Source organism: Leptomonas pyrrhocoris (genome assembly GCF_001293395.1).
Source record: "Leptomonas pyrrhocoris isolate H10 chromosome Unknown, whole genome shotgun sequence".
Classification (NCBI taxonomy): Eukaryota; Euglenozoa; class Kinetoplastea; order Trypanosomatida; family Trypanosomatidae; genus Leptomonas; species Leptomonas pyrrhocoris.
The window spans coordinates 461,061-483,362 of record NW_015438380.1 but is presented as its reverse complement, the minus strand read 5'-3'; the positions used below and the strand labels follow the sequence as shown (position 1 = coordinate 483,362).

Genomic DNA, 22,302 nt, shown 5'->3' with positions numbered 1-22,302 from the left:
GCATTGGCTGCAGCTGCCAGCTTCTGTAGCTCCGGGTCGCGGAACTGGGCGACGTTGATGGGCTCTGCCGTGACAGCCGCGGCGAGCCCGTCGGCCATGACGTGGTTTTCGACCTGCTCTACCTGAGCAGGCGGACGAAAGGCCACCGAGTGTTGACGAGCCTCCTTGGGGCTCTTGAGCGCTTCTTTGCGCTGGCGCATCCTTGGCGCCGGCCTCGAGACTCTGGCCACCTCCTCGCTGGAGGAGTGCAGGAAATCCATCACCTTTGCGAAAGGATTGCTGCTGGCCTTTTCCGGTGTCGTCAGAGGCTTCGGTACGACGCGTACCGCCGACTTCCATAAAGGAGGAGATGCCACCGTTGCGCTCTTTTGGGACTGAAGAAAACGTATCACTCCATCTATCGCGTCTTCCTCCCGAGGCACAGGAAGGCCGGGCGCTTCGCCACGGCAACGGCCACTTTGCCGCTGTTTTTGTTCTGGCACCACTCGGGTGCCCGAAACCTGTGCTCGCCGCCCTGGCAAGGGATCTCGACTCCGTACCGCGAGCGTTCCAGTCACGCTTTCTTGGAAGCCGGCGCGTTGCCGTTTTGACCGCTTGCGGAAAGTGGTCTGCTGCGCTATGGCGCGGTAATGGGTTGTGGTGGGCGCCGTCGTGCACCGCTCAACCAGAGCCGCCGCGGGGTCCTGCAACTGATCGCCGTACACTAAACGACGATATTCATTCAAGTTAAAACTATTTGGCCTACCTGAGAGGACCAAGTTTTCCCGGAAAAGATAGTAGAGCTCCCAACCTAGGAGCTCGAAACTATCTCGGGAGGGATTTTTTATCAAATCCCCGTAGTACGTGAGGATTCTCTGCATCCTCCGTACATTGAAATTGGGCTCGTGCTTGATGGTGCCCACCAGCTGGGCAATCGCCGCTCCTGGGGTTGACGCGGCTATCGTGCGAATAAACATCGGGTAGGTGCCCACCTCCCCGATGATGTCAGTCGAGGGACGACTCCCGGCCGGAAGGTCGTTCGTCATCCCGTGACGCCAGCGCCCGATCGGCGCAAACTGCAGCCCTGGTTCCGCCTCAACGTCCTCCCCATCGGACCACCGTTGCGGGGGCGGAAAGTTTGGGCCGGAGGAAAAACCGTGGGCAAAACCGCCTCGAGGGGCCTGTGAGGCCGCTGCGAAAACCCCTCGCTGCGGCTCAGGCTGCGGCACGCGCATTGGTGGGACTCCCGATTGGGGGCCAAAGGCAGACCGGAAACGACCCGTCGGTGGGGGGACTCCGCCAAAAACAGCTGAGCCCTCCACGGGCCGTTCAAATCGCGGAGGAGACCAGGAAGTTACCGAATGCGCAGGGGACGGCGGAGCCATAGGCGGAGCAGTAGGTGTCCGCTGTGGCCGCTGCCTCTCTAGTAGGTGCGGCGAAACAGGTGGAGTCAGCGGCTTGTTGCTTTCTCTGTTCAGCCGCCTCCTCAAGGCGATACCCACCGGCACTGAAGCCTCTGACACACTGCTCGTCTCTGAGTCGTGTGGAGATGATCGAACAGGGGAAGTGGGCTTAGACCTCTTAGCGAGTCCCTTCTGCAGAGCCGCTCGCTTCAGCAAGGCATTCTCGGCCTTTAAACCGGCGTTTGCTTCCTTGAGGTGCGCCAGAGAAACTTCTGTCTGAGTGCAACCAGCGGAGGCGACGCGCTCTTTCTCGTCGAGGGGGTCCCGCTCCTTCTGGAGCTTTTCGATCATCGCCTGCATCGACGTGATTTTCTCTTGCAGGATCTCGTTACGTTGCCGCTCGCTCCGACTGGCGTAGTTGGCCTCGGCGATCGCCTGGCGCGCCTCTGCAGCTGCAACGGCCGACTGCACCCTCAACTCGGCTTCCTGTCCGCGCAGGTCTGAACGACGCAAAGCGTCATTTACGTCCAGAGAAGCAGCCAGAGCGGCCATTTGTACACGCTGCCCCGCGTCATCGCTCCTCAGCTGTGCTTGTTGCCTGATCATCTCTGCGCGGCGATCCGCGTCGACCGTGTACAAGTAAGCCTCGCCCGTCTGTAGCCGCGCCTGCACCTCGGCATCTCGTATGCGCACCGATGCCGTCTGCTGGTTCAACGCGTCCAGCTCCGTGACACGATTGTAGGCATGAGCCACAGGAGCATCAGAGACGTATTTCTCCGCCGCGGCCCCTGCCATGCCCTCACGGTATGCGAGACTCACCTCGCGCTGGGCCAGTTGCCCAGCGTGCACGCGGCTCTACTGCGCCTGCTGTTGTAACTCGGCGAACGTATTACCGAGCGCCTGCGACCATTCGGTCATCTGCTGAGAGATTCTCCCGGTTACCTCAAGATGCGAAGACATATATGTGGCGACCAGCTGAAGGAACTCCACGCGTTCCGGTGGAATGAACTCGCCGGTTTCTGTCCGCAGATACTGAAAATAATGCGTCCCGCTAAGCATGTGACAGATGACGCTCCCAGAAGCGTCCAGACTCGTCTGCACCGTGAACGTTGAGTAGGCATCGCGCGCATCCTTGGCAGTAATCCTGATTTTGGCAGGGCCATACATACGGGTGAATTCGCGCAAGGCCTGCTCCCAAGCGTTCCACTCGGGCTTTGTGTAAATCTGCACCGGGCCGTTGGGGCCAATAGTCGTCATGGACATCTTTGTGAGAGTAGGTTAAAGAAGGAGGGGAAAACGAACAGAAGAGAGAACAAGGCGGAAGTCGAAGACTGTCCGTGGAAAAGGAGAAGAAAGTAGAAAGGAGTCCCCGAAGATGATATTCACTTAGATTCCATTCAAACCATACTTCACATTCAATCATTCCTTTCACAAGCTCCCAGAAAAGAAGACAACGTACGGCTTTCCATTCATCTCCCGACGTTTTTCTTTTGTTCTCTGGAGCTTGCGAATAGAATGACCTAGCCTGAAGAATTATTCCTCCTACCTCTCTTTTCTTCTTTTCCAACTGCTAGAATTCAGCAGTTCTTCCATCTTTTAGTTTTCCCCACCCGCCCAACCCTGAACTCCCCGCCCACCCAGCGGGGAAGCGTAAGGCGGGCTACCCACTTCGTAGAGTCTGTTGAATAGTTTGTTTTCTTTGCATGTATTTAACTATCGATATTTACAGTGTGTTGTAAAACCAAGAAAGATAAATTTATGTAATTCTCATGTAAAGGTTTGACCTGTTGGTAGGTGATGATTTGTAGGGTGTGGGTTATTCTGAGGCGCAAGCTTTCAGACAATGCCTCCGAATAGTTGCACTCGCGACACTGGTGACGCCGTATGAATGCAGTGAGAGTGGTTGAAGGCGACGGCCATTATTGTTGGGGTGCAGACCGTCACTGTTCGTGGTCAGCGCTTCATTGTGTTCATTCAGCACGCCCTTCTTTCAATCGAGGGCACTCTTGCAAAAAAATACATTGTGGCTGTTGTTTTCAAAGTGTTCCACCGTGAAATTTACAGATGCAGCCATGCCTCGTTCCGCTCTCAAAGCCATCACTCCCGCTGAGTTGCTTCAGCAGGTGATGCATGTAGAACCGGGTGCACCAAACGAGGTATCTTGTCTTAGGGAAGAAAAAACGTTTGAATCGTTGGAGCGGTGAGCTCCCCTTGGTCGGGAGACACCATGACGGAAACGTTAAGAGCATCCTCGTCGCATTTCACACGGACCCAGAGATACGTGCAGAGCTGGAAAACGACAGGCCGTTGGGGAGATATTCAAGGATTGACGGCGGAGGTTTTCTTGCTGGTGAGCCCGCAGTAAATTGTAAAACGCTTCACGCGGGAAAGACACTATCACGGAACCCTTACAAGGCTTACGCTCTAGTTGGGGTCGAGGACGCAAACGATATGGGGCGAATCGCTCAAATTCTCAGCAGCCGGAAAGCAGACAACCCAGCATCGACACGGTTCACAACAATGAATACGCATCAGATCATCCGCGAGCTGAAACAAGCAGACCTAACACTGATAGCGCACTCAATCAAACGAGGCGCGTTGAATTTCCTCACAGCATACGCCGCGCAGAATCAGCGCAAGCAAAAGTACATTCCGCTGTTAGCAAAGCATGGCGATGGCAAAGCCACAATGCACAACACGATTCGCTACATCACCGAACACGTGCCGTTAGCGAAAGTGATCGGAACCCAAAAGGCAACATGACTCTTACGAGTTATGAAGATGGAGAAGAGTGAGACGACCTTCTCAACATCGCGAAACGCATAGCATATCCCTTTTGGATAAGACACCGGTAAACACAAGAAAGGAACCTGTCAACTGATGAAAAAATAGACAGCGGCAACCCCGCAAGGCCAGCCACGGCACAACGCAATCAAGACCAGCTTTATCAGCTTGCAGACACATGCTATCATCTCTGCACGGCAATGAAGTACAAAGAAAGCGTGGCAGGTCGCGGCGGCTATCTCGGTCGAGGCGCATGGAGACTGAAGAAAGCAGCCATCACGGAAGAAGGCTTCCAACATCCGTGGTGCGTCGGAAGTTGCGCCTCTCAACTTTCAGAGAATTAGATCACGCATGCGACCAGAGATCCCCCAGTGTGTGGACGATCTCCTTCACCTCCTTGGAGCAGACTGCTTTGCACACAGCCTAAGCAAACAGCAAACATCAGTTTCTGATGTCAGGAAAAAGAGCAATGGCTATTCGGACGCACAAGGCTACCGCCCAGACGAGCCACTTCTACACGTTTCGATACACCTCGACGCAGTGAACGCCGAGATGGGTAGCGTACACGACCTGAGGGCCAGTTTCTTTCAGGTCGAGCTCCCAGAAAGAGATCAAGAAAGCTCCGTCTTACCAGATCCGAATAGCGGTACACAGTGGTGCTTGACGCGGCCTCCGATGGGACACTTGGCCTCACCGGAAATCGTGCAAATCCTCACGTCCACCGTGGCAGGCCGTCCGAAGTGTGCGGGCAAAAGGATCACCGTGAACGGCCAGCCCTGACCTCAATCGACGTTTGGATCGACAACATACGCTACGCAGACACGCGTCAAGCACTCCAAATCAGCATTTCAACAGGATGTGAACCACCGCGCAAGAGTTCCCAGTCTTTCTTCACACCGACGAGAGATACGCAAGAGAAGTCTCTGACTTCATAGGGGGTATATTTCAACCACGCAGCTCACAAAGTGGGAGCGGCAGATCACACGATCCAGAAGATTGATGGTCCGACGCCAAGCATGACGGGCGGTGACTTGGAGCGACTGTACGCACAACTCCTCCGCAGCTCGTCATTCCTACATATCCGCACCGCAGAGTTCTATTGGGCGTTGAAGCCCATTAGACAAAGGCGGTCTCCGCTCAGCCGGACACCTCTCCTGGTGAAAGAGCCGGCCTGCACACGCCCAACGGCGCATGCACAACTTAAATAGTGGTACGACCTGGCTCAGAAGAACCGCCCACGAGCGGTAGCGCCGGCCATGGCAACGAGAATGCCGACAATGACCCTCTACACCGGTGCCTCTGGAGTTGGTTGGGGAGCGGTGTTGATGCGGCACGAGTCCCAAGAAATCATGAGCGTTGGAGAAGCATGGTCCGCAGCAGAGCAGCATCACATAAACACGCTGGAGGGGAACACCGTGGTTCTCGCGGTAATATACTTGCGGCGATGGATTCCCGCAGGGTTGAACCTTCATATAAATATTGATAGCACGACGGCCTTAGCCGCCATCAAGAGAGAGCCGTATCGACAAAGGCGCCCAAGGACATTGCACTTCGCACAGAGAAAGCTCTCGCAAAAATTCAGATTTTTCCCCTCAGTAGAATAGGTTCCTTCCAAAGAAAACTTGGCTGAAGCGCCTTCACGCATCTTTTCCATGAAAAGTGGTCCATAAACTTGTCTCTTTTGTTCTTCTTTTTGGACGAGAAAACAAGTCACGAACGACTCTAAAGGATGCCTACAACACAACAGGCTAAAAAATATATTTTCTATTATTATTATTTTGCACCTCAGAAAACCCAAAACGATTCTCTTTTACTGTTTTACTCTCTTCATTCCTTCTTTTCTTCGATACCAGCTAAAAGGGTTCTGAAAAAGGCAGTCGAGGTAGGCTCCCGTAAAAAGCTGGCAGGAGACTATTTTCTTTTCCTTTCAGTTAACCTGTCTAGCTTGGATCCGCTGTCTGCCCTCATCGGCTCGAGTCAAAATGAAAAGGAGACCTTCTCTTCGGAAAGCCTTTCCGGAGCAACAGCTCTTCATGGAACTTATGAAAGGGTCGAAAAGGGAAACTATCCCTGCAATTAGTTGCGCTTCTCAAAAAAACGAAAATGCCTTTCAAAATTCTTCTCTTCTACATCCTTTTTTCTGTACCGTCCTCGTGCGTAAATGGAGAGTTCTAACCCTCACCCACACCTCTCTATTCTCCCCTTAACTCCATAACACAACTCAGGTGGAGACAGCAGATGGTGATTTGTCGTGCATAGGACGCCACTAGGAATCAGTTTTCTCGTTTGTGTGTTCCGTACAACCGGGAAGGCACTGGTACGGGTTGTGGGGGAGGACGCCTGAAGTCGGGTATCCCCTCGTGTGCGTGGAAGTGACCTCAGCTTCCTCTGTGTCGATGAAAACTTACGGAGCGAGACTTGCAAAACGGACGCTCCTGGGGACAGTTTAAGAAAGAGAAGCAAATCGGTCAACGCTAGACAGACCACACGTCACACGGGGAAAATAAGAGAGTCATTTAAAAACGTAATGTAGATGAAGCAAAAGACGCCGTTGCTCCTTAGTCGGAGAGGCGCGGCACAGACATGAAGCGCAGTACCGGCTGATACGCACTCCCCAGAAAGAGAGGCTGGAAAAGAACGGTGTGACCAAGTCCCTCGCCCAAGAGGCACCAAATACTAGGAACAACACATACTTGATATGAGTGCCCCTTCCCGGCTTGCAAAACAAACGCCGCCAAAGAAGCACATCGTCATAGCATACACAAGCACCTTCACAAAGAAATTAAAGAAAACAAAAGACGTGAAATGAAAGAGCAAGAGAGAGGTACAAAGATACATATGTCCTCCAAAAGTGGCAGATAAAGTGAAAACTAGAGACACCCAGGCAGAAAAAAAAGCTCGGTAAAACAACACAAGAAGAGAGTAGCGCGATACATAAAAAGAAGAATCCGCAGTCACTGGTCATCCCAGTTTCTCCAGTCATGCGAAAAGACGTGGTAGCTCAGGGAAGAAAGCTGGACACTCAGTTGCGCACTTTCTCTTCACTACTTCATGCAGGTAGTGTGACGTAGATTTACAAATAGAGCGCAGAGACTCTTCACTTCACAAAGAAGCATCTTCGTCAAGTCGCGTGACAATACTGGTGACCTCTCCAGCCGCCTCGCTAGCATGTAGCTCCACAAAAGCACACTCACAATAGTTGATTTTGTTAACAGTTGAGCATCATAAAGAAGAAGAAAACAAAGAATGCACATCGTGATTTTGGTTTCCATCATACCCATCGTTAAGGTAGAAAAGAAAAACAAGACTCAGTATTCCAACTGGGTAAAGAGTGCAGTGCCACGCAGCACCCAGTGGTTCTCCGATTGTTGCGGATCCCGTGGGAGATTCACAGTGAGGATGCAGTTTGTGGAGTGTCCCGTCGTGGAGAGCACGCCTTTTCGGTCGGTTGTCTTGTAGCATGGGCAGGCGTACACAGGACACTGCATCGCGTTGTCCGCCACCCAGGGGCACCAGCTTCATCACAGGAAAAGAAATAAAGACCTCCTTGGGTTCGCTCTCGGTAAGCACGCCGCTAGCCCAGTCCACAGCCTCCAAGTAGAGCCCGTTGACGTAGCAGTCGTCTTCCAGGCCTTCGGTGAGAAAGCTCCGCATCCGCGACCGGTTCGGACAGGTAGGACTGCAACAGGTTTCTCTTGAGTCCTTTCGGTGGTTCCTGCACCAGTTTCACGACGTTCTGCAAAATGGCAACCGGGAAAACGTCACTCGGTAGCGACGTCAGCCACAGGCGGTAGTTGCGGTGCAGCCGCTCCTTGGCCGCCGCATCGCTGTAGTCCTCGATCCTGCGTGACAGACGCGGCATGAAGTCGGAGTAGAGGTGGCAGTTTTGCAAAAAAAAAAAACACCCAATGTCCTTCCTTCGTCCCGGTATCCATCATCTCACAGGCAGGCACGTCTTGGCCCTGGCCGCGCGAGAGCTTGAACAGCTTGCTTTGCGCCATGCCTCGCAGCTCTGCGACACGGTCCAGCTCCGCATTCGGGTCTGCGCCGGGCGAGAGCACGAGGATAATCGGCACCGAAGGGTCGTAGGAGAGCTCGTCCACCACCGTCTCCAACGCGTAGAGCGGCGGCTCGACAAAGTACTCGCCAAGCGTCTCGCTGACGTAGTTGCGGATGGCTGGCACCACTTTGTCCATGCGCAGACATCGTACCACGACCAGCTTCTCTATGCTCGACATGTCGTTCAGCACACCGGGCAGCTCCAGCTCTAGCGGGTTCGAAGACTCGTAGAAGTCCATGAAGAACATCGCATGCTGCTGCACCAGCTCCGTCACGTGAGCGAAGCCGTCCAACTGCGTCGCCGCGCGGCGCAACAGCTTCCAGATCAACTCCGGCAGGCACGTGAAAGGGTTCGGCACGGCGTGGTGGTCTTCCTCCTCGAAGTCGCCCATCAGCACCCAGCGCAACAGCGTCGGGTCCACATCGTAGATCTTGAGCGACATGGTGAAGGAGAAGAGCAGCTGATCTCGCGCGAAGAGGGACCGGCAAATTCGCTGGTACAGACTGCGCTTGAAGGTGGTGTTGATGGCCTCGGTGCGCTCTTCCACCTCGCTCGACTTGGCGCTGTTCATCAACGCCTCCTGGAAGATGGACATGTAGGACTGCAGCGAGTTTTGGTACATAGGATCGATGTTGGCGAGCTCCGTGACGCAGAAGAACAGAATGGCTCCGAGGTGAGCAGCAGGTATGAACATGTTGCGCGTGCGATCACTAATGCGCTCCATCGCCTCAATCTCCTCCTGCCGCTTCGCAATGCGGTCGCTCTGCTCCTTGGAGCTGTCGAGCTCCTCAATAGCCTCCTCGCTCTCAAGGATGTTGCCTTGCGTGGAGAGAATGGCGAGAATGCGGTCTTCCGTGGCCTTCAGACCCGCCTGGTTCGCGGCGGCCTCCAGTGTCAATGCCTGCTTTTTTTCCTCCACCTCGCGGCGCTCTGTCAGCATCACACGCTGCAACAGTTGGTCCTGCAGACCTTGCTCCGTAATGCGGAAGTTGATCAGTGTCACCTTCGCACTCACTTCCGGAAGATAAGCCCGGAGGACCCTGTCGTGTGCGAGGTGCCCCCCTCTCCCCCCCTCCCTCACTCTAAAAACACTGGCTCATGTCGGTTGCAGTGAGTGCACCGAACAAGTTCATCATCTCGGGGTTATTAGTAAGTTTTCTGTGAAGAGGAGGGACGTAAACCAGCTGTACGGTTGCCTTTGTATTATTCTCCTCCAGCTGCACACACGCCAGGGAAGCCCGGATTCTAATGCTCGCTAAGTGCTGGGAGAAAAGTGGGCGTCTGACAACAATCCAGTTGATGGTTTGTATTACGTAACATCTGCAGTTCCGCTTGTGAGGTTTCCCTAGATCGATGCCTACATTGGAAGAAGGGTAGAAATACCAACACTTTTTTTATGAACGACCTGTTTCGTTTATTCAACGAGCTGCTACGAAATCGAGAGAGTTTTGCAGTTCTGCTGTAATGTTTGAAAGTTTTGTGGTGCTCTTGTGGCATTTACTTATGGGCAAAGAGAATCAACTCACACAAGTATTGTTATATGCAGCAGTCAGTGAGTCAAATTTAGTCATGTACTTCATCGCATATGCTTCAGAGGTTGGAAGGCTGAAAAGCACTACACGCGATGCTAAAAAGAAAACGCAAACGAGAGAAAACCGAACTTGACAACCACAGTTTTAATATAGCAACATAAAAGAGCAGGTACACGATCTGGTTCTACCCTTCACCGTTACTTTAGAAGGGATAATCACGACAATGTACGTACAACAGCGACAGTAATATAGCAACTATGGCGACTTGGACACAATCGGGGAACAGAAGGCGGGTATCAAGTGCTGAAGTGTTCATTTAGCATCTCCCACTTTTAGGTGTAAACAAGAACCAATTCTTTTCAGTTCACAAGCTTCAATCAGGGCACTGTGATGAAACATTATTTGTTGTGAAATGAAACGCCGACGGTTGCACCACGGTCAAATAGCTGTACGATTCGCTCCAGCTTAGTAGCTGTTCTTCACTCTGTTGCAGTCGAAAGCAAAACGTGAACAACTCGAACAACTCTACAGATCTCTGCAACAATTACTTACGTCAAATGACTTACTGCCGGACCACGTTCGCCAGCACCAGAAAAGTGCAAACTACAGATTTAAGCTTTCGAGGCAGGGCTGCAAAAACAGAAAATGTTTTTCGTCGATCTCTTTCCCTTGCTGTCGCTTCAACGAAATTATGTCGAATTGGCCAACCAGCAAGGTAGACTTCAATCTGTTCAGTGAGGTGTTTTTTTATTAAGTGGTATAGATCCAAAATAGGACGCGAAAGTGATGCGGCGGAAGTGGCTCCTCTCCAGCAATAGTGCCTGTTGTGTATTTTGTTTTCGCTTTTGCATTTTCTCTGAAAACTGTTGTGACGCTTTGTTAAAGCTACTTCTGTTGTTTGATATCCGTAGCTTTTTCTCCTTGTCAACCGCACGTGGGTCTCGCAGATACTTCGTCTCTTGTGCAAATCACTAAAAATGGTCAATTCTGCATGCGTGGCTTTTCGCCCTGTAGACGCTGACGTAGAGAACACCAGTGCTGTGCCACCACAACAATCATTGGGCTTTCTCTGCCATTCTACTCTGTTAGCGGTTCGACTCTCAATTTGGTAATAATAAATATGTCACAAATCTTCTGAGACGAAAGATGCGTACGCATGGGTAGTTGTCTCAAAATTTGTGTGTCGCATCCTTCACTTGAAGAAGTAATATTGGCTGCACTTTTGATATCCCTCGAGGACGGCAAGGATACTTTCTTGTGGCACGCAATGATTTTTTGCTGAAGTCTGTTATCTTTGCTTCAACAACGTCTGTTTAATCGGAGCTGTCTACTAGAATTCCAGTAACAAACAGTATTACTCTCTTGTTTTTTTTTTTTTGTGAGCCTGCGAGGGGAATGGAAGGGACGGAAAAATGAGTTGAATGTGATTGGCAGCGGAGAGATTGGCGGATCTCGGTCATTTAGGGTAATGCTCTAAACTATCTTCTCCTTATCTATTACCTCCTGAATCCTGGTTCTTCCGTATTCTGGTTTGCCTGGCACAGTTGTTTTCAGCATCGAGAGAAACTCCGGTTTTTCGCTGAAATCCACCCGCCCACCCCCGGTCCCTCCCACGACAGGGACCCATGGGATCCTTAAAAAGATCCATGAGTTTTTTTTTCCTTGCACTTCGTAATGCGATACTCTCTGAGAAAATTCCGACGACAAACACGACAGATAAAGAAGAACGGAATTGGGGCAGATACTAGATAGTGAAGAAACAATGAGTAGCCTTGATGGGGACATTGATGCCAGGTACTCGCTAGTTATGTATTTCCCTAAATGCCGTGCAATCACTTCGACTCTTGACTTCCTATCCTTCTTATTCTCTGTCACTACCTTCACGTAATAAAACGGTTGGTATCGTTTTTCACGGTGTCGTACCCGGTAAGTGAATACTGTTTCTACACACAGACCTTAGTAAAACTACAATGACGCAAATTTGGTCAGTTTATAAAAAATGGTGGCATTTCAGTACTGTCAATAATTGATTCGTACTCTTTCGACAACTGTTGTGAAAAGTGAACAATAAAAAGTCTAACGTTGTTTTTGATTCCGAAATGTGGAGATCCTCAACGCTGATAGCGAAAGAAAAACCCCTTCTTCTGTTTTACTCAAATTTTGTTGATGATGATGACGGTGAAGGTGACAATTCAGATTCGCTTCTCTGTTTTATGCGTGCGATGCGTTTCTCTCGGCACTGACAAAAACCGTTATGTGTCTCTGTCTATTGAAAACAGATCAATAAGAAACGCCTCATCAAACTCTCCACCTCCTCCTGGTCTCTTCTCTTCGCTGTTCTGCTTTTTTAATTATTGTGTGCTTATTTGACTCTTTTCCCTCTCTTCGTTTTCTAGATTTAAGCTTTATTATCACTTCCAACTTAGATTACACTTTCATACATTGTTTTCTTTTGCACTACCCATTTTTCTGCTCTCAACTACGAAAATGGCTGACGAAGAGCAGAACTCTATCGTGTGCGACAACGGGTCCGGTATGGTGAAGGCCGGTTTCTCCGGCGATGATGCGCCACGCCACGTGTTCCCCTCCATCGTGGGCCGCCCGAAGAACATGCAGGCGATGATGGGCAGCGCTAACAAGACGGTGTACGTCGGCGACGAGGCGCAGTCGAAACGTGGTGTGCTGTCACTTAAGTATCCGATTGAGCACGGTATTGTGACGAACTGGGACGACATGGAGAAGATCTGGCACCACACCTTCTACAACGAGCTGCGCGTGAACCCCGAGCAACACAACGTACTGCTGACGGAGGCCCCGATGAACCCGAAGCAGAACCGCGAGAAGATGACGCAGATCATGTTCGAAACGTTCAACGTGCCGTCATTGTACATTGGCATCCAGGCTGTGCTGTCGCTGTACTCGTCCGGTCGCACCACCGGTATCGTGCTGGATGCCGGTGACGGCGTGACGCACACGGTGCCGATTTACGAGGGTTACTCGCTGCCGCACGCTGTGCGACGCGTGGATATGGCTGGCCGCGACCTGACGGAGTACCTGATGAAGATTATGATGGAGACCGGCATGACGTTCACGACGACCGCGGAGAAGGAGATCGTGCGCAACGTGAAGGAGCAGCTGTGCTACGTCGCGCTGGACTACGACGAGGAGATGGCGACGAGCGCAAAGGCGGCCAACGAGGAGCCGTTCGAGCTTCCGGACGGTAACGTGATGATGGTGGGCAACCAGCGCTTCCGCTGCCCGGAGGTGCTGTTCAAGCCGAACTTGATCGGACTGGACGAGGCGCCTGGCTTCCCGCTGATGGTGTTCCAGTCGATCAACAAGTGCGATATCGATGTGCGCCGCGAACTGTACAGCAACATCGTGCTGTCTGGCGGCTCGACGATGTTCCGCAACCTGCCTGAGCGTCTTGCGAAGGAGATTGCGAACCTTGCGCCGTCCTCTATCAAGCCGAAGGTGGTTGCGCCGCCGGAGCGCAAGTACAGTGTGTGGATTGGCGGCTCGATTCTGTCGTCGCTCACGACGTTCCAGTCGATGTGGGTGAAGAAGAGCGAGTACGACGAGTCCGGCCCAAGCATTGTCCATAACAAGTGCTTTTAAGAGCAGTTATCCCCTTCCGAAGAACGAAAGATATATTTACGTTAGTTGACGGTTTCCATTTTGTGCTGCTTGCCGATTGAGGTAAAAATGGTAAAATGGAGGTAGATTTTCTTTTATTTGAACAAATGAAGCACGCGTATATGTATATGCGTCTATTTATTTGAAAAGCAGTGAGGAACAGCTCATACATGCTTTTTTTTTTCTAATCGACTGAATTATTATTATCGCGTGGTCAACAAAGTAAAATACAGCTATGCGTTCCATATTTCCATTTATTTTTATGCCAATGCATATTGGTAAGAAGGAACCGCTGCAAGGATATTTAAACTACATTGCTGATCTTTATTGGATTGAAAGAGAAAAAAGAGACGAGAATTCAAGGAAGTATCTGCGGATGCGACTATGGCCATTCTTTTCACCGAAAATGTTCAACAGAAAAGCGCGAGGTATCCCCATTAAACAGCGTTTAATTTACCTTCTTCAAATTTAGTTTTGTTCATTTCTGCAAAAATGCATTGATGATACAATGACAACGCTTTTCAGCATTTCGGCGCGTACTAATTTCATCTGAATAGTTTTCGCGACTTATATGTGGTGTCATTCCGGCACGTAGTATTGATGTTTTATTTTAAAAGCACACGAAGCTTGTGTAACTTCTGAGGTCGCATCTTTCGTACATCAACGACGTCTTCCCTTTTTCCTCCCGTGCTCAACGACATCATGGCAGAAACGGCAAATTCAGCTGACGCGAAAACCAGAACCTAGTTTTACTTTCAATACTGTCTTGTAAAGTTCTTCTGTCTGTACGAAAATGGCTGACGAAGAGCAGAACTCTATCGTGTGCGACAACGGGTCCGGTATGGTGAAGGCCGGTTTCTCCGGCGATGATGCGCCACGCCACGTGTTCCCCTCCATCGTGGGCCGCCCGAAGAACATGCAGGCGATGATGGGCAGCGCTAACAAGACGGTGTACGTCGGCGACGAGGCGCAGTCGAAACGTGGTGTGCTGTCACTTAAGTATCCGATTGAGCACGGTATTGTGACGAACTGGGACGACATGGAGAAGATCTGGCACCACACCTTCTACAACGAGCTGCGCGTGAACCCCGAGCAACACAACGTACTGCTGACGGAGGCCCCGATGAACCCGAAGCAGAACCGCGAGAAGATGACGCAGATCATGTTCGAAACGTTCAACGTGCCGTCATTGTACATTGGCATCCAGGCTGTGCTGTCGCTGTACTCGTCCGGTCGCACCACCGGTATCGTGCTGGATGCCGGTGACGGCGTGACGCACACGGTGCCGATTTACGAGGGTTACTCGCTGCCGCACGCTGTGCGACGCGTGGATATGGCTGGCCGCGACCTGACGGAGTACCTGATGAAGATTATGATGGAGACCGGCATGACGTTCACGACGACCGCGGAGAAGGAGATCGTGCGCAACGTGAAGGAGCAGCTGTGCTACGTCGCGCTGGACTACGACGAGGAGATGGCGACGAGCGCAAAGGCGGCCAACGAGGAGCCGTTCGAGCTTCCGGACGGTAACGTGATGATGGTGGGCAACCAGCGCTTCCGCTGCCCGGAGGTGCTGTTCAAGCCGAACTTGATCGGACTGGACGAGGCGCCTGGCTTCCCGCTGATGGTGTTCCAGTCGATCAACAAGTGCGATATCGATGTGCGCCGCGAACTGTACAGCAACATCGTGCTGTCTGGCGGCTCGACGATGTTCCGCAACCTGCCTGAGCGTCTTGCGAAGGAGATTGCGAACCTTGCGCCGTCCTCTATCAAGCCGAAGGTGGTTGCGCCGCCGGAGCGCAAGTACAGTGTGTGGATTGGCGGCTCGATTCTGTCGTCGCTCACGACGTTCCAGTCGATGTGGGTGAAGAAGAGCGAGTACGACGAGTCCGGCCCAAGCATTGTCCACAACAAGTGCTTTTGATAAGGTTTCCACTGCCGTTCTCTTTGTCTTCTCGTGGGCTTTCAAGCACCTAGGCACACGAGCGAGCTTGCTCACCACGGCTGCGTGCTTGTGCGCAAAGTACGGCGATCGGTGATTCCCACAAAGCAACGTTAATTTTCTTTCTCTTCATTCTCGCATTTTCCTAAAGTCCAGGCGTTGTTGCGGTCAGTGGAAATGTGAACTCATCGTTATGCGTTGTTTCTCTGTTCTCTTTTCAACTGTGCGTTTCCTCTCAGTTGGTGTTTTTAGTCGAGTCTTTTTCCCATGTGTTATTTTTTTTTCTTCATTCTTTTTTCAGGAGGAAAAATTGTCGAATACAATACACTTCTCAACGTCCTGGGGCGAATGCCGTTGTTCATGGTGTAATTTCCTTTTGTCATGGATTGTCTTCGAAACGATGTTGCCGGTTTTTCCTTGCAGGTATTGACGCGAAGCAGTGCCTGCAGCTTGACGGCGAGTGATACAACAACTCAAGTCATTGACAAGTACATCTACGACGTGAAATGTTGCAGAATGAAGGGTGCTTGAAAGCACCCAATGCAGAATGCGAGAGAAAAGTGTCAGCGCATTTTTTTTTTCTTTGACCTCCGAGTGGGATGTGAATAATAGACACCCCTTTCTTTTTTTTTTGTTTTGGTTGTCCAATATGACGTCCATGGTACGTCTGGGAAGGCAATGAAGCCTTTGTTGAAAAATTGGAAAGGAAAGCATCTGTGTTACGACAGATGAAAGCGGATTGGGTCCAATTTCTTTGCATGTATGAGGTCAAGCCGAATATCGCTGCACAAGAGTGTTTAGAGCTGCTTTTTTTTGTTGCTCTTGAAGCGTGTTACGCCTCAGTGCCAGAAGGGGGGGGGGGTCACTGGCGCGTTGTCGTCTAGACTTAGAGTTCGCAATTCGTGCTTTCCTCTCCCTGCTACTCGTTTTACTCTTGTTGTTGTGCTAGAAACCCCCATCACTCTCGTATTTGTTTCGACCATTCAACCGAACTTGAGAACGTTTCAACTAGACGCTATTCTTTGTATTTCGTTTTTTTACGCACTCATAGAGATTTGGGAGCGTTGTTCTCCGGTCCTCTCTTTGGAATGATAGCACTTGTCTCTACTAACGCCTTCTTATTTTTCTACGCGAAATTCTCCAGTCACCATACATAAACACATTGTTTAACTGATTCACGCTTATTTGTTCGTGGAACAAAGGCCATATAAATAAAAAGCAAATGCAAGCAGCAACCATGTCCAACCGCAGTCCAAGCGTTAGGACTGATGAGGCACAGGGTGTCGACTTCGTGAGCGACGATGTCGAGTACCAGCCGCCTTGCACACCGAAAGGCTCACACCTCGGCGGCGCACCGAATGGCACGATCAGCAATGAAGGAAACGCCTTCACGAGCTTCCTGCTTATCGGCAAGCTGAAAACGGTGGTGAACGAAGTTCTGTACAACCTGGAGAACCACAGCAATCAATACGACGTCGACGAATTCATCGCCGTCACCGAGGACTGTCTACGAGCTCTCAGGACGGTCAAGGTGGAGCGACGCATTGAGGCACGTCGCATGACCTTGTCCATGCGCAATCAAGGAAGTCCAACTGCGAATATTCTCTCCACGCCGTCGAACCGCGACTCCGCGGAGCCGGGGGAGGAGACAGCGCGCTCGGTTGCCGGCGCCGGAAGTCAGGGGCCGCAAAACTACAAGGCGGCCTTGCTGAAGCCGAAGCGGCCCTCCCCGAAGCACTCGCCGATCCGCTCGACGGAGAACCAGACGAGGGGCGACGTCGAGGCATCGCGGTACGCCTCTGCGCTTCGCGGGGAGGAGCGCCAACGGCAGGCGGAGGAGCGGCGTTTTGATTTGATGCAGGAAATGAAGCAAAAATCGGAGCTGTCGGACGCGCGAAGCATCCGTGCTAAGGCACGTCGTGAGGAGGCGGAGCGGAAGCAGCGTGTCGAGACGCAGGACCGCATGGAGGGCGGCGTGCGAAGAGCGGAGGAGGCCCGTCGCCAGACACGCGAGAAGGCCCAGCGGGCCCACTCCCACGTTGATGAGGTCCTGCTGACGAAGGAACTGCAGCAGCAGAACAAGGTGTTGATGTTGGAAAAGAAGATGAGCGAAGTGGAGCACAATCAAGAACAGATGCGCGAGAAGTTGCAGAGGCAAGCGCAGGAGAGACAGGAAGCGGTGCGGGCAGCGGCAGAGCGTCGCAGAAACTTGAGTCAGGAGCGGCTCGAGAAGCAGCAGCAGCGCGAGCAACACCGCCTGGACAACCTGCGCCGTGTCGATGAGGAGAAGAAACAGGAGCAGGAGCTGAAGCAGCAGAAGGCGAAGGAGTGGGAGAAGAAGGTGCAGCAGCACCACGTCGACGCCACAGCGGAGGCCGAAGCGCTGAGCCGCAAGACGGAGGAGAAATTCCAGCAAAGCGCACAGCTCCTAGAGGAGCAGCGTGAGAAGCGCCAGCAGAAGCTTGAGCGACAGGAGCTGAAGCTGCGGGAGGCGAAGAAGCGTCGCGACGAGGAACTGGAGGCGCGACCGACCTTGGCGGAGATGATGCCGCAGTTGTCGAATCAGGAAGAGGAGCAGCAAGCGGCGCGCCTGTCCCGTCTCTCCACGACCTCCGCGCAACATGCTAAAGTGTTCGCTGACAAATATCAGAAGATGTCAACACAGTCGACCAAGGACCTGAATCGCAGCCGGCTGCGCGCGGTCTTCAGCCGGCTGTCCGCTGCCGTCGCGACGCCGTCGGTCACGCAGTGCAAGCACCCGCTGAACGAGATCAACTCCGCCGCGTTCACGGACGTCGATTACGAGTACGTGCGCTACTTCAACGCGTTTGAGACCCTCATCAAGGTTTTGGTGGAGGCTCGGAAGGCACGCGACTTCACCGTCTTGCGGCAGACAACGGACATTCTGCAGTCGTGGTTCGTGGATGAGAAGCAAGGTCGGGAAAACGTGATCTACTTCATCAAGAGCGGCTGTGCGGTGTTGCTGGTGCTGTACCTCGCCGACGAGACGCGCACGCTGCGTCGAGAACAAAACCCCGAGGCTCTGCGCTGCGGGATGGAGATCTTCGGCATCTGCCTCGAGCGCATCTGTGCAGACGCGCAGACCGCCACAAAGCTCGTGCCCGTCCGCGATCAGCTGCTGAAGGATATGGACATGGCAGGATTGGATCGCATCTGTGTTGCAATACTTCGGATGAGTAATGAGGAGGAGGACCTGCAGCTCGCCTACACCGCCTTGTGCATCATCCACACCGAGCTGGGTGTGCTGACGCGGCGCAAGGGCGAAGTGAAGAAGCAGTGGTTCCAACAAGTCACCACCGCGCTCTTTACGCTGCTACAGAACATGCTCACCCCTGGTGGGTCGCCGCTGCAGGAGAAGGACTCCAGTCTGTCGTGCGACCGCGTGACCATTCTCTTTTGTCTCTTTCGCACGTTGAACACGCTGGCGCGGTGGCAGCTCGTAATGCTGCAGGAATTGTTGCACGACGGCTCCGCGGACACCGCCGCGACACTCGGAGCGACGACGGCGGCGGAAGGCGAGAACATCGTTGCACGCGCTCCATCGGCCGACTCATCTGCCGTGGTGATCACACGCACGGAGCTGTTTCACGTGCTGAACGGACTTTTCCGGTACATTCACGGTCATCTGGATGACATGGAGGTTGTTCCCCCTGCAAGCGAGGACGCTGGGAGCGGTGCAAGCGGCAAAGATGCGCTGGGCTCTTTTGCTGAGGCTCTGCAGTTTGGTGTGACTCTGAACGCATTTCCGGTGTTTCCGGGCGCCGCCGCTGCTGATCCTGGCGTGTCGATGAAGCCGGGCGGGAAGCACTACCACCTCCGCGCCACCCTTCACGAGTGCATTTTGTTGGTCGGGTACCTCTGCTTTGACGACGCGCCACTGCAGGATATGATGGGCTGGGGCAAGGACAAGCCGCTGCTCGGGAACATGCTCAGAGTGCTTCCCATCACTTACTTCTCCCACGCACGGCACATTCTGTTCCCCACCGTGCTCTCCGCCCTCCTGCAGAACCACCGGAATGCGCTGATTGTCCGCGAGGAAATGTCGCTCGCCGAGCTGCGTCTATTTGTCCAGCAGGAGTACGAGCCTCTGACGAAGAAGGCAAAGATGTACGCGCAGGCGCACCACAAGCAGCTGCTGGCGCACAAGATGGAAACGGACCCTCGTTTTGCGCTGAGGATGAAGCTGCAGGGCAAGTCCTGGGTGGACATGGAGGACGACGACTCTTTGCCAGGCACACCCCGTTCCTCCGAGACGACGAGCACGACGCCGGTCGTGGAAAAAGAGAATCTGTGCAAGGGACTCCGTGCCACCTCCATGAACCCTAGTAACTACTTCAAGCTGGAGAGGCGCCTGCCCATCTCCTACTGGCCAGGGGTGATGGACCTCCTCGAGAAGCTGCAGCAGATGTAAAAAAAAAAGCTGCGAAGCCTGTCAATTGTTGATCTCCATGTTGTTAGTTTTGTTTAGATAAGATTGCAAGAATTCTTTTCACTCTATTTTCCCTTTCTTGTCGTTTTGAGCTTTCTCAGCGAGCCTATACTCGTCTTCTTTTCTTCTGCAAGCGCCTCTACTTGCTTTTCTTACTAATTCAAAGCAGAGGATGAAAAAGGCTCTTCGTCAATTCAATGTCACGCCGTCCTCGTTAAAGGCAGGGCCAGATGCTGCAGTTGCGTTTCTTTGGCGCTTAATGTTTCACACCAAATGAAAAGATGCCTTCCAGCCGGTCAACACGTCTTGTGAACATGCAGAAGAAAAAAGAAACTGTCCATTCTGATGTCGCAGAAATGTTTGAAACAAAAAATCGTTTTTTTCATCGCCGTCCTTCCTGCCTCCTGTTCTCTTTTTTACTTTCCCTCCTTTCCCCTCCACGCCACTAAGCGTCAACCTTTTTTTTTTCCTTTGCTCTCGACGCTTCCTCCGTCTTGACACCTTGTGTTATTGCAACGTTGAAACCCAACAGTTTAATAATATGAATTTTAAAAGGAAACGGGAAGACAGGCATTCACAGTTTATTTTCTTTTCCTCGCTATCCTTCTTTCTCGGAACGCGATAAGTGATAATCAAAATCAGAAGCAGCACTACCACGACAGCAGCCTATATCTCAACAGAAAGGTCCACACAGTGCACAGCTCCTTCTTTTTTTTTTCTCTCCTCCTCTCTCGCAATAGATTTTCTCACCTTCAGCCTTCTCCCTTCAGTATCACCTTTGTGTCTATCCAATTCCGCAAAAATGCCGGAGGCACCGTCTGACGTCGCCCCCGCGATCAAATCCATCTTCCAGGGTCGCTTCCTCTTAACCAAGTTGCTGGGGAAGGGTGGATTTGGTGAGGTGTACGCCGCAGTTCAGACATCGAACAACGAGATGGTGGCGGTGAAGATGGAGAAGAACAGCGGTCACAACTCGTTCCTTTTCCACGAGGCGCGTGTGATGCAGGATATCCAGAAGACACCTACGAAGGACGGCGTTTCCGGCATCGCCACGCTCAAGTACTTCGGGCAGGAGGGCGACTACCGCGTGCTGATCATGTCCCTTCACGGCGCCTCGCTGGAGGACCTCCACGAGAAACTCGGTCGCTTCTCCCTCAAGACGACAGTGATGCTGGCGGACCAAATTCTGTCGCGTCTCGAGTACATTCACTCCGTGGGGTACGTGCACCGCGACCTGAAGACGGACAACTTCCTGGTCGGCAAAGGCTCCTTCTCGAATCGCATCTTCATGATCGACTTCGGTCTGAGCTTCAAGTACATGGGCTCGGACGGCAAGCACCGCGAAATCTCCTCAGGCAAGTACTTCCTCGGCACTTCGCGTTTCGCCTCCCTGCGCACCCACAAGGGCTACTCGCAGAGTCGCCGCGACGACTTGGAGCAGCTGGTGTACATCATGATCTACATGTACCGCGGCCGCCTTCCCTGGTCCGGCCTCAACATCAAGGATCTCGCGGAGAAGGAGCGTAAGATTGGCCAGATCAAGGCTGACTTGAGCTACGGCCAAATATGCGCCAAGTGCCCGCAGGAGTTTGAGCATCTTCTGTTCTACGCACGCAAGATGGAGTTCTCCGAGACGCCGCAGTACGACATGTGCCACGCCCTCCTACAGTCGGTGCTCGACACGATGAGCCCGCGGGAGAGCATGGACTACGTCTTCGACTGGAACACCACCGCCAGCAGCAAGCCTTCGCCCCCAACGACCTCTCCTCGCGACGAGATCGCTCCGGCCAACGCGACTGCGGCAAACCCGCCGAACCTCCTCAGCGATGCAGCCGGAAAGGGCATCTTCTCCGGATTCGGCAGCAGCAAACCGCCCGAGAACATTTTCAGCGTTGGCGACGGCGACACGTGAGACGACTGGGCGTCACCGCTGCTGAAGTGGAAAGGTTGTGTGTGCCGAGCGCTTCTCTTCTCTCTGCTAATACATTTCTTCCTTTTCCTTGTTCCCTGAATCGTTAGCTCTGCGACACGCACGATGTGTTTCGTCAGCGAATTCAATTGTAGCTGCGGGTGGTGGGCACTATTTTTTGTGTCGTTTCGTTCTTGTTTGTTTCTTATTTTTTACTTTCCCTTGTATTTAATGCCAAAAATGGAGACGTGTTTTCGAGTCTTCTTGCTTTCTTTTATCTTACGATTGCACTGTTTTTTTTTTCTTCTTCACCCCGTAATGTATGTAGGTTTGTGGGTTTCCTGTCTTATCACATTTTTTTGTCGTCCCCCCTCTAAAACGTTCTGTTATACACAAGAGAAACATGTTCCCTATACCTTGTTTCTCCTCTCTCCTTGAACATTGTTGATTCTTCCCTTTTACTTTGCTTCAATAAAATTCGTTTATTTGACATTCTAAAGCACTAACAGGAGTTGTGTTGCCGCTTGATCCTGAGCACAACAGCGGGATGTATGGACGAGGCCCGACCTCTCTGGCATCAAGTCTGCGATAGTATGTGGGACTCAAA

At 52.3% G+C, this 22,302-nt stretch overlaps 8 protein-coding genes across 12 annotated transcripts; 4 read left to right on the top strand and 4 right to left on the bottom strand.

Moving 5' to 3' along the window:
* Window positions 1-2,237: 2,237 nt before the first annotated feature.
* ABB37_08502 (hypothetical protein) lies at window positions 2,238-2,715 on the bottom strand (the record flags this gene model as incomplete). The annotated part of the gene is made up of 1 exon (XM_015807540.1): window positions 2,238-2,715. The coding sequence occupies exon 1, from the start codon at window positions 2,643-2,645 to the stop codon at window positions 2,238-2,240; it is 408 nt and encodes a 135-aa protein (XP_015654079.1). The 5' UTR covers window positions 2,646-2,715.
* Window positions 2,716-5,239: 2,524 nt separating this feature from the next.
* ABB37_08501 (hypothetical protein) lies at window positions 5,240-5,638 on the bottom strand (the record flags this gene model as incomplete). The annotated part of the gene is made up of 1 exon (XM_015807539.1): window positions 5,240-5,638. One exon carries the CDS (start codon window positions 5,636-5,638, stop codon window positions 5,240-5,242), a length of 399 nt encoding a protein of 132 aa, XP_015654078.1.
* Window positions 5,639-7,388: 1,750 nt separating this feature from the next.
* On the bottom strand, window positions 7,389-7,820 carry ABB37_08500 (dynein heavy chain putativedynein heavy chain point mutation; the record flags this gene model as incomplete). The annotated part of the gene is made up of 1 exon (XM_015807538.1): window positions 7,389-7,820. The coding sequence occupies one exon, from the start codon at window positions 7,818-7,820 to the stop codon at window positions 7,389-7,391; it is 432 nt and encodes a 143-aa protein (XP_015654077.1).
* Window positions 7,821-7,927: 107 nt separating this feature from the next.
* ABB37_08499 (putative dynein heavy chain) lies at window positions 7,928-9,166 on the bottom strand (the record flags this gene model as incomplete). Its single annotated transcript, XM_015807537.1, has 1 exon — window positions 7,928-9,166. One exon carries the CDS (start codon window positions 9,164-9,166, stop codon window positions 7,928-7,930), a length of 1,239 nt encoding a protein of 412 aa, XP_015654076.1.
* Window positions 9,167-12,153: 2,987 nt separating this feature from the next.
* On the top strand, window positions 12,154-13,376 carry ABB37_08498 (actin; the record flags this gene model as incomplete). 2 transcript variants are annotated; one of them, XM_015807536.1, is made up of 1 exon in its annotated part: window positions 12,154-13,376. In XM_015807536.1, exon 1 carries the CDS (start codon window positions 12,246-12,248, stop codon window positions 13,374-13,376), a length of 1,131 nt encoding a protein of 376 aa, XP_015654075.1. In that variant the 5' UTR covers window positions 12,154-12,245. The 2 variants fall into 2 exon arrangements, with proteins under 2 accessions (XP_015654075.1, XP_015654074.1); XM_015807535.1 differs by having other exon boundaries at window positions 12,161-13,376.
* Window positions 13,377-14,102: 726 nt separating this feature from the next.
* ABB37_08497 (actin) lies at window positions 14,103-15,318 on the top strand (the record flags this gene model as incomplete). Its single annotated transcript, XM_015807534.1, has 1 exon — window positions 14,103-15,318. The coding sequence occupies exon 1, from the start codon at window positions 14,188-14,190 to the stop codon at window positions 15,316-15,318; it is 1,131 nt and encodes a 376-aa protein (XP_015654073.1). The 5' UTR covers window positions 14,103-14,187.
* Window positions 15,319-16,284: 966 nt separating this feature from the next.
* Window positions 16,285-19,768, top strand: ABB37_08496 (hypothetical protein; the record flags this gene model as incomplete). Of its 3 annotated transcripts, none has more annotated exons than XM_015807533.1 (1): window positions 16,285-19,768. In XM_015807533.1, the coding sequence occupies exon 1, from the start codon at window positions 16,574-16,576 to the stop codon at window positions 19,766-19,768; it is 3,195 nt and encodes a 1,064-aa protein (XP_015654072.1). In that variant the 5' UTR covers window positions 16,285-16,573. The 3 variants fall into 3 exon arrangements, with proteins under 3 accessions (XP_015654072.1, XP_015654071.1, XP_015654070.1); XM_015807532.1 differs by having other exon boundaries at window positions 16,387-19,768; XM_015807531.1 differs by having other exon boundaries at window positions 16,480-19,768.
* Window positions 19,769-20,235: 467 nt separating this feature from the next.
* ABB37_08495 (putative protein kinase putativecasein kinase I) lies at window positions 20,236-21,698 on the top strand (the record flags this gene model as incomplete). Of its 2 annotated transcripts, none has more annotated exons than XM_015807530.1 (1): window positions 20,236-21,698. In XM_015807530.1, the coding sequence occupies exon 1, from the start codon at window positions 20,589-20,591 to the stop codon at window positions 21,696-21,698; it is 1,110 nt and encodes a 369-aa protein (XP_015654069.1). In that variant the 5' UTR covers window positions 20,236-20,588. The 2 variants fall into 2 exon arrangements, with proteins under 2 accessions (XP_015654069.1, XP_015654068.1); XM_015807529.1 differs by having other exon boundaries at window positions 20,318-21,698.
* Window positions 21,699-22,302: the final 604 nt, after the last annotated feature.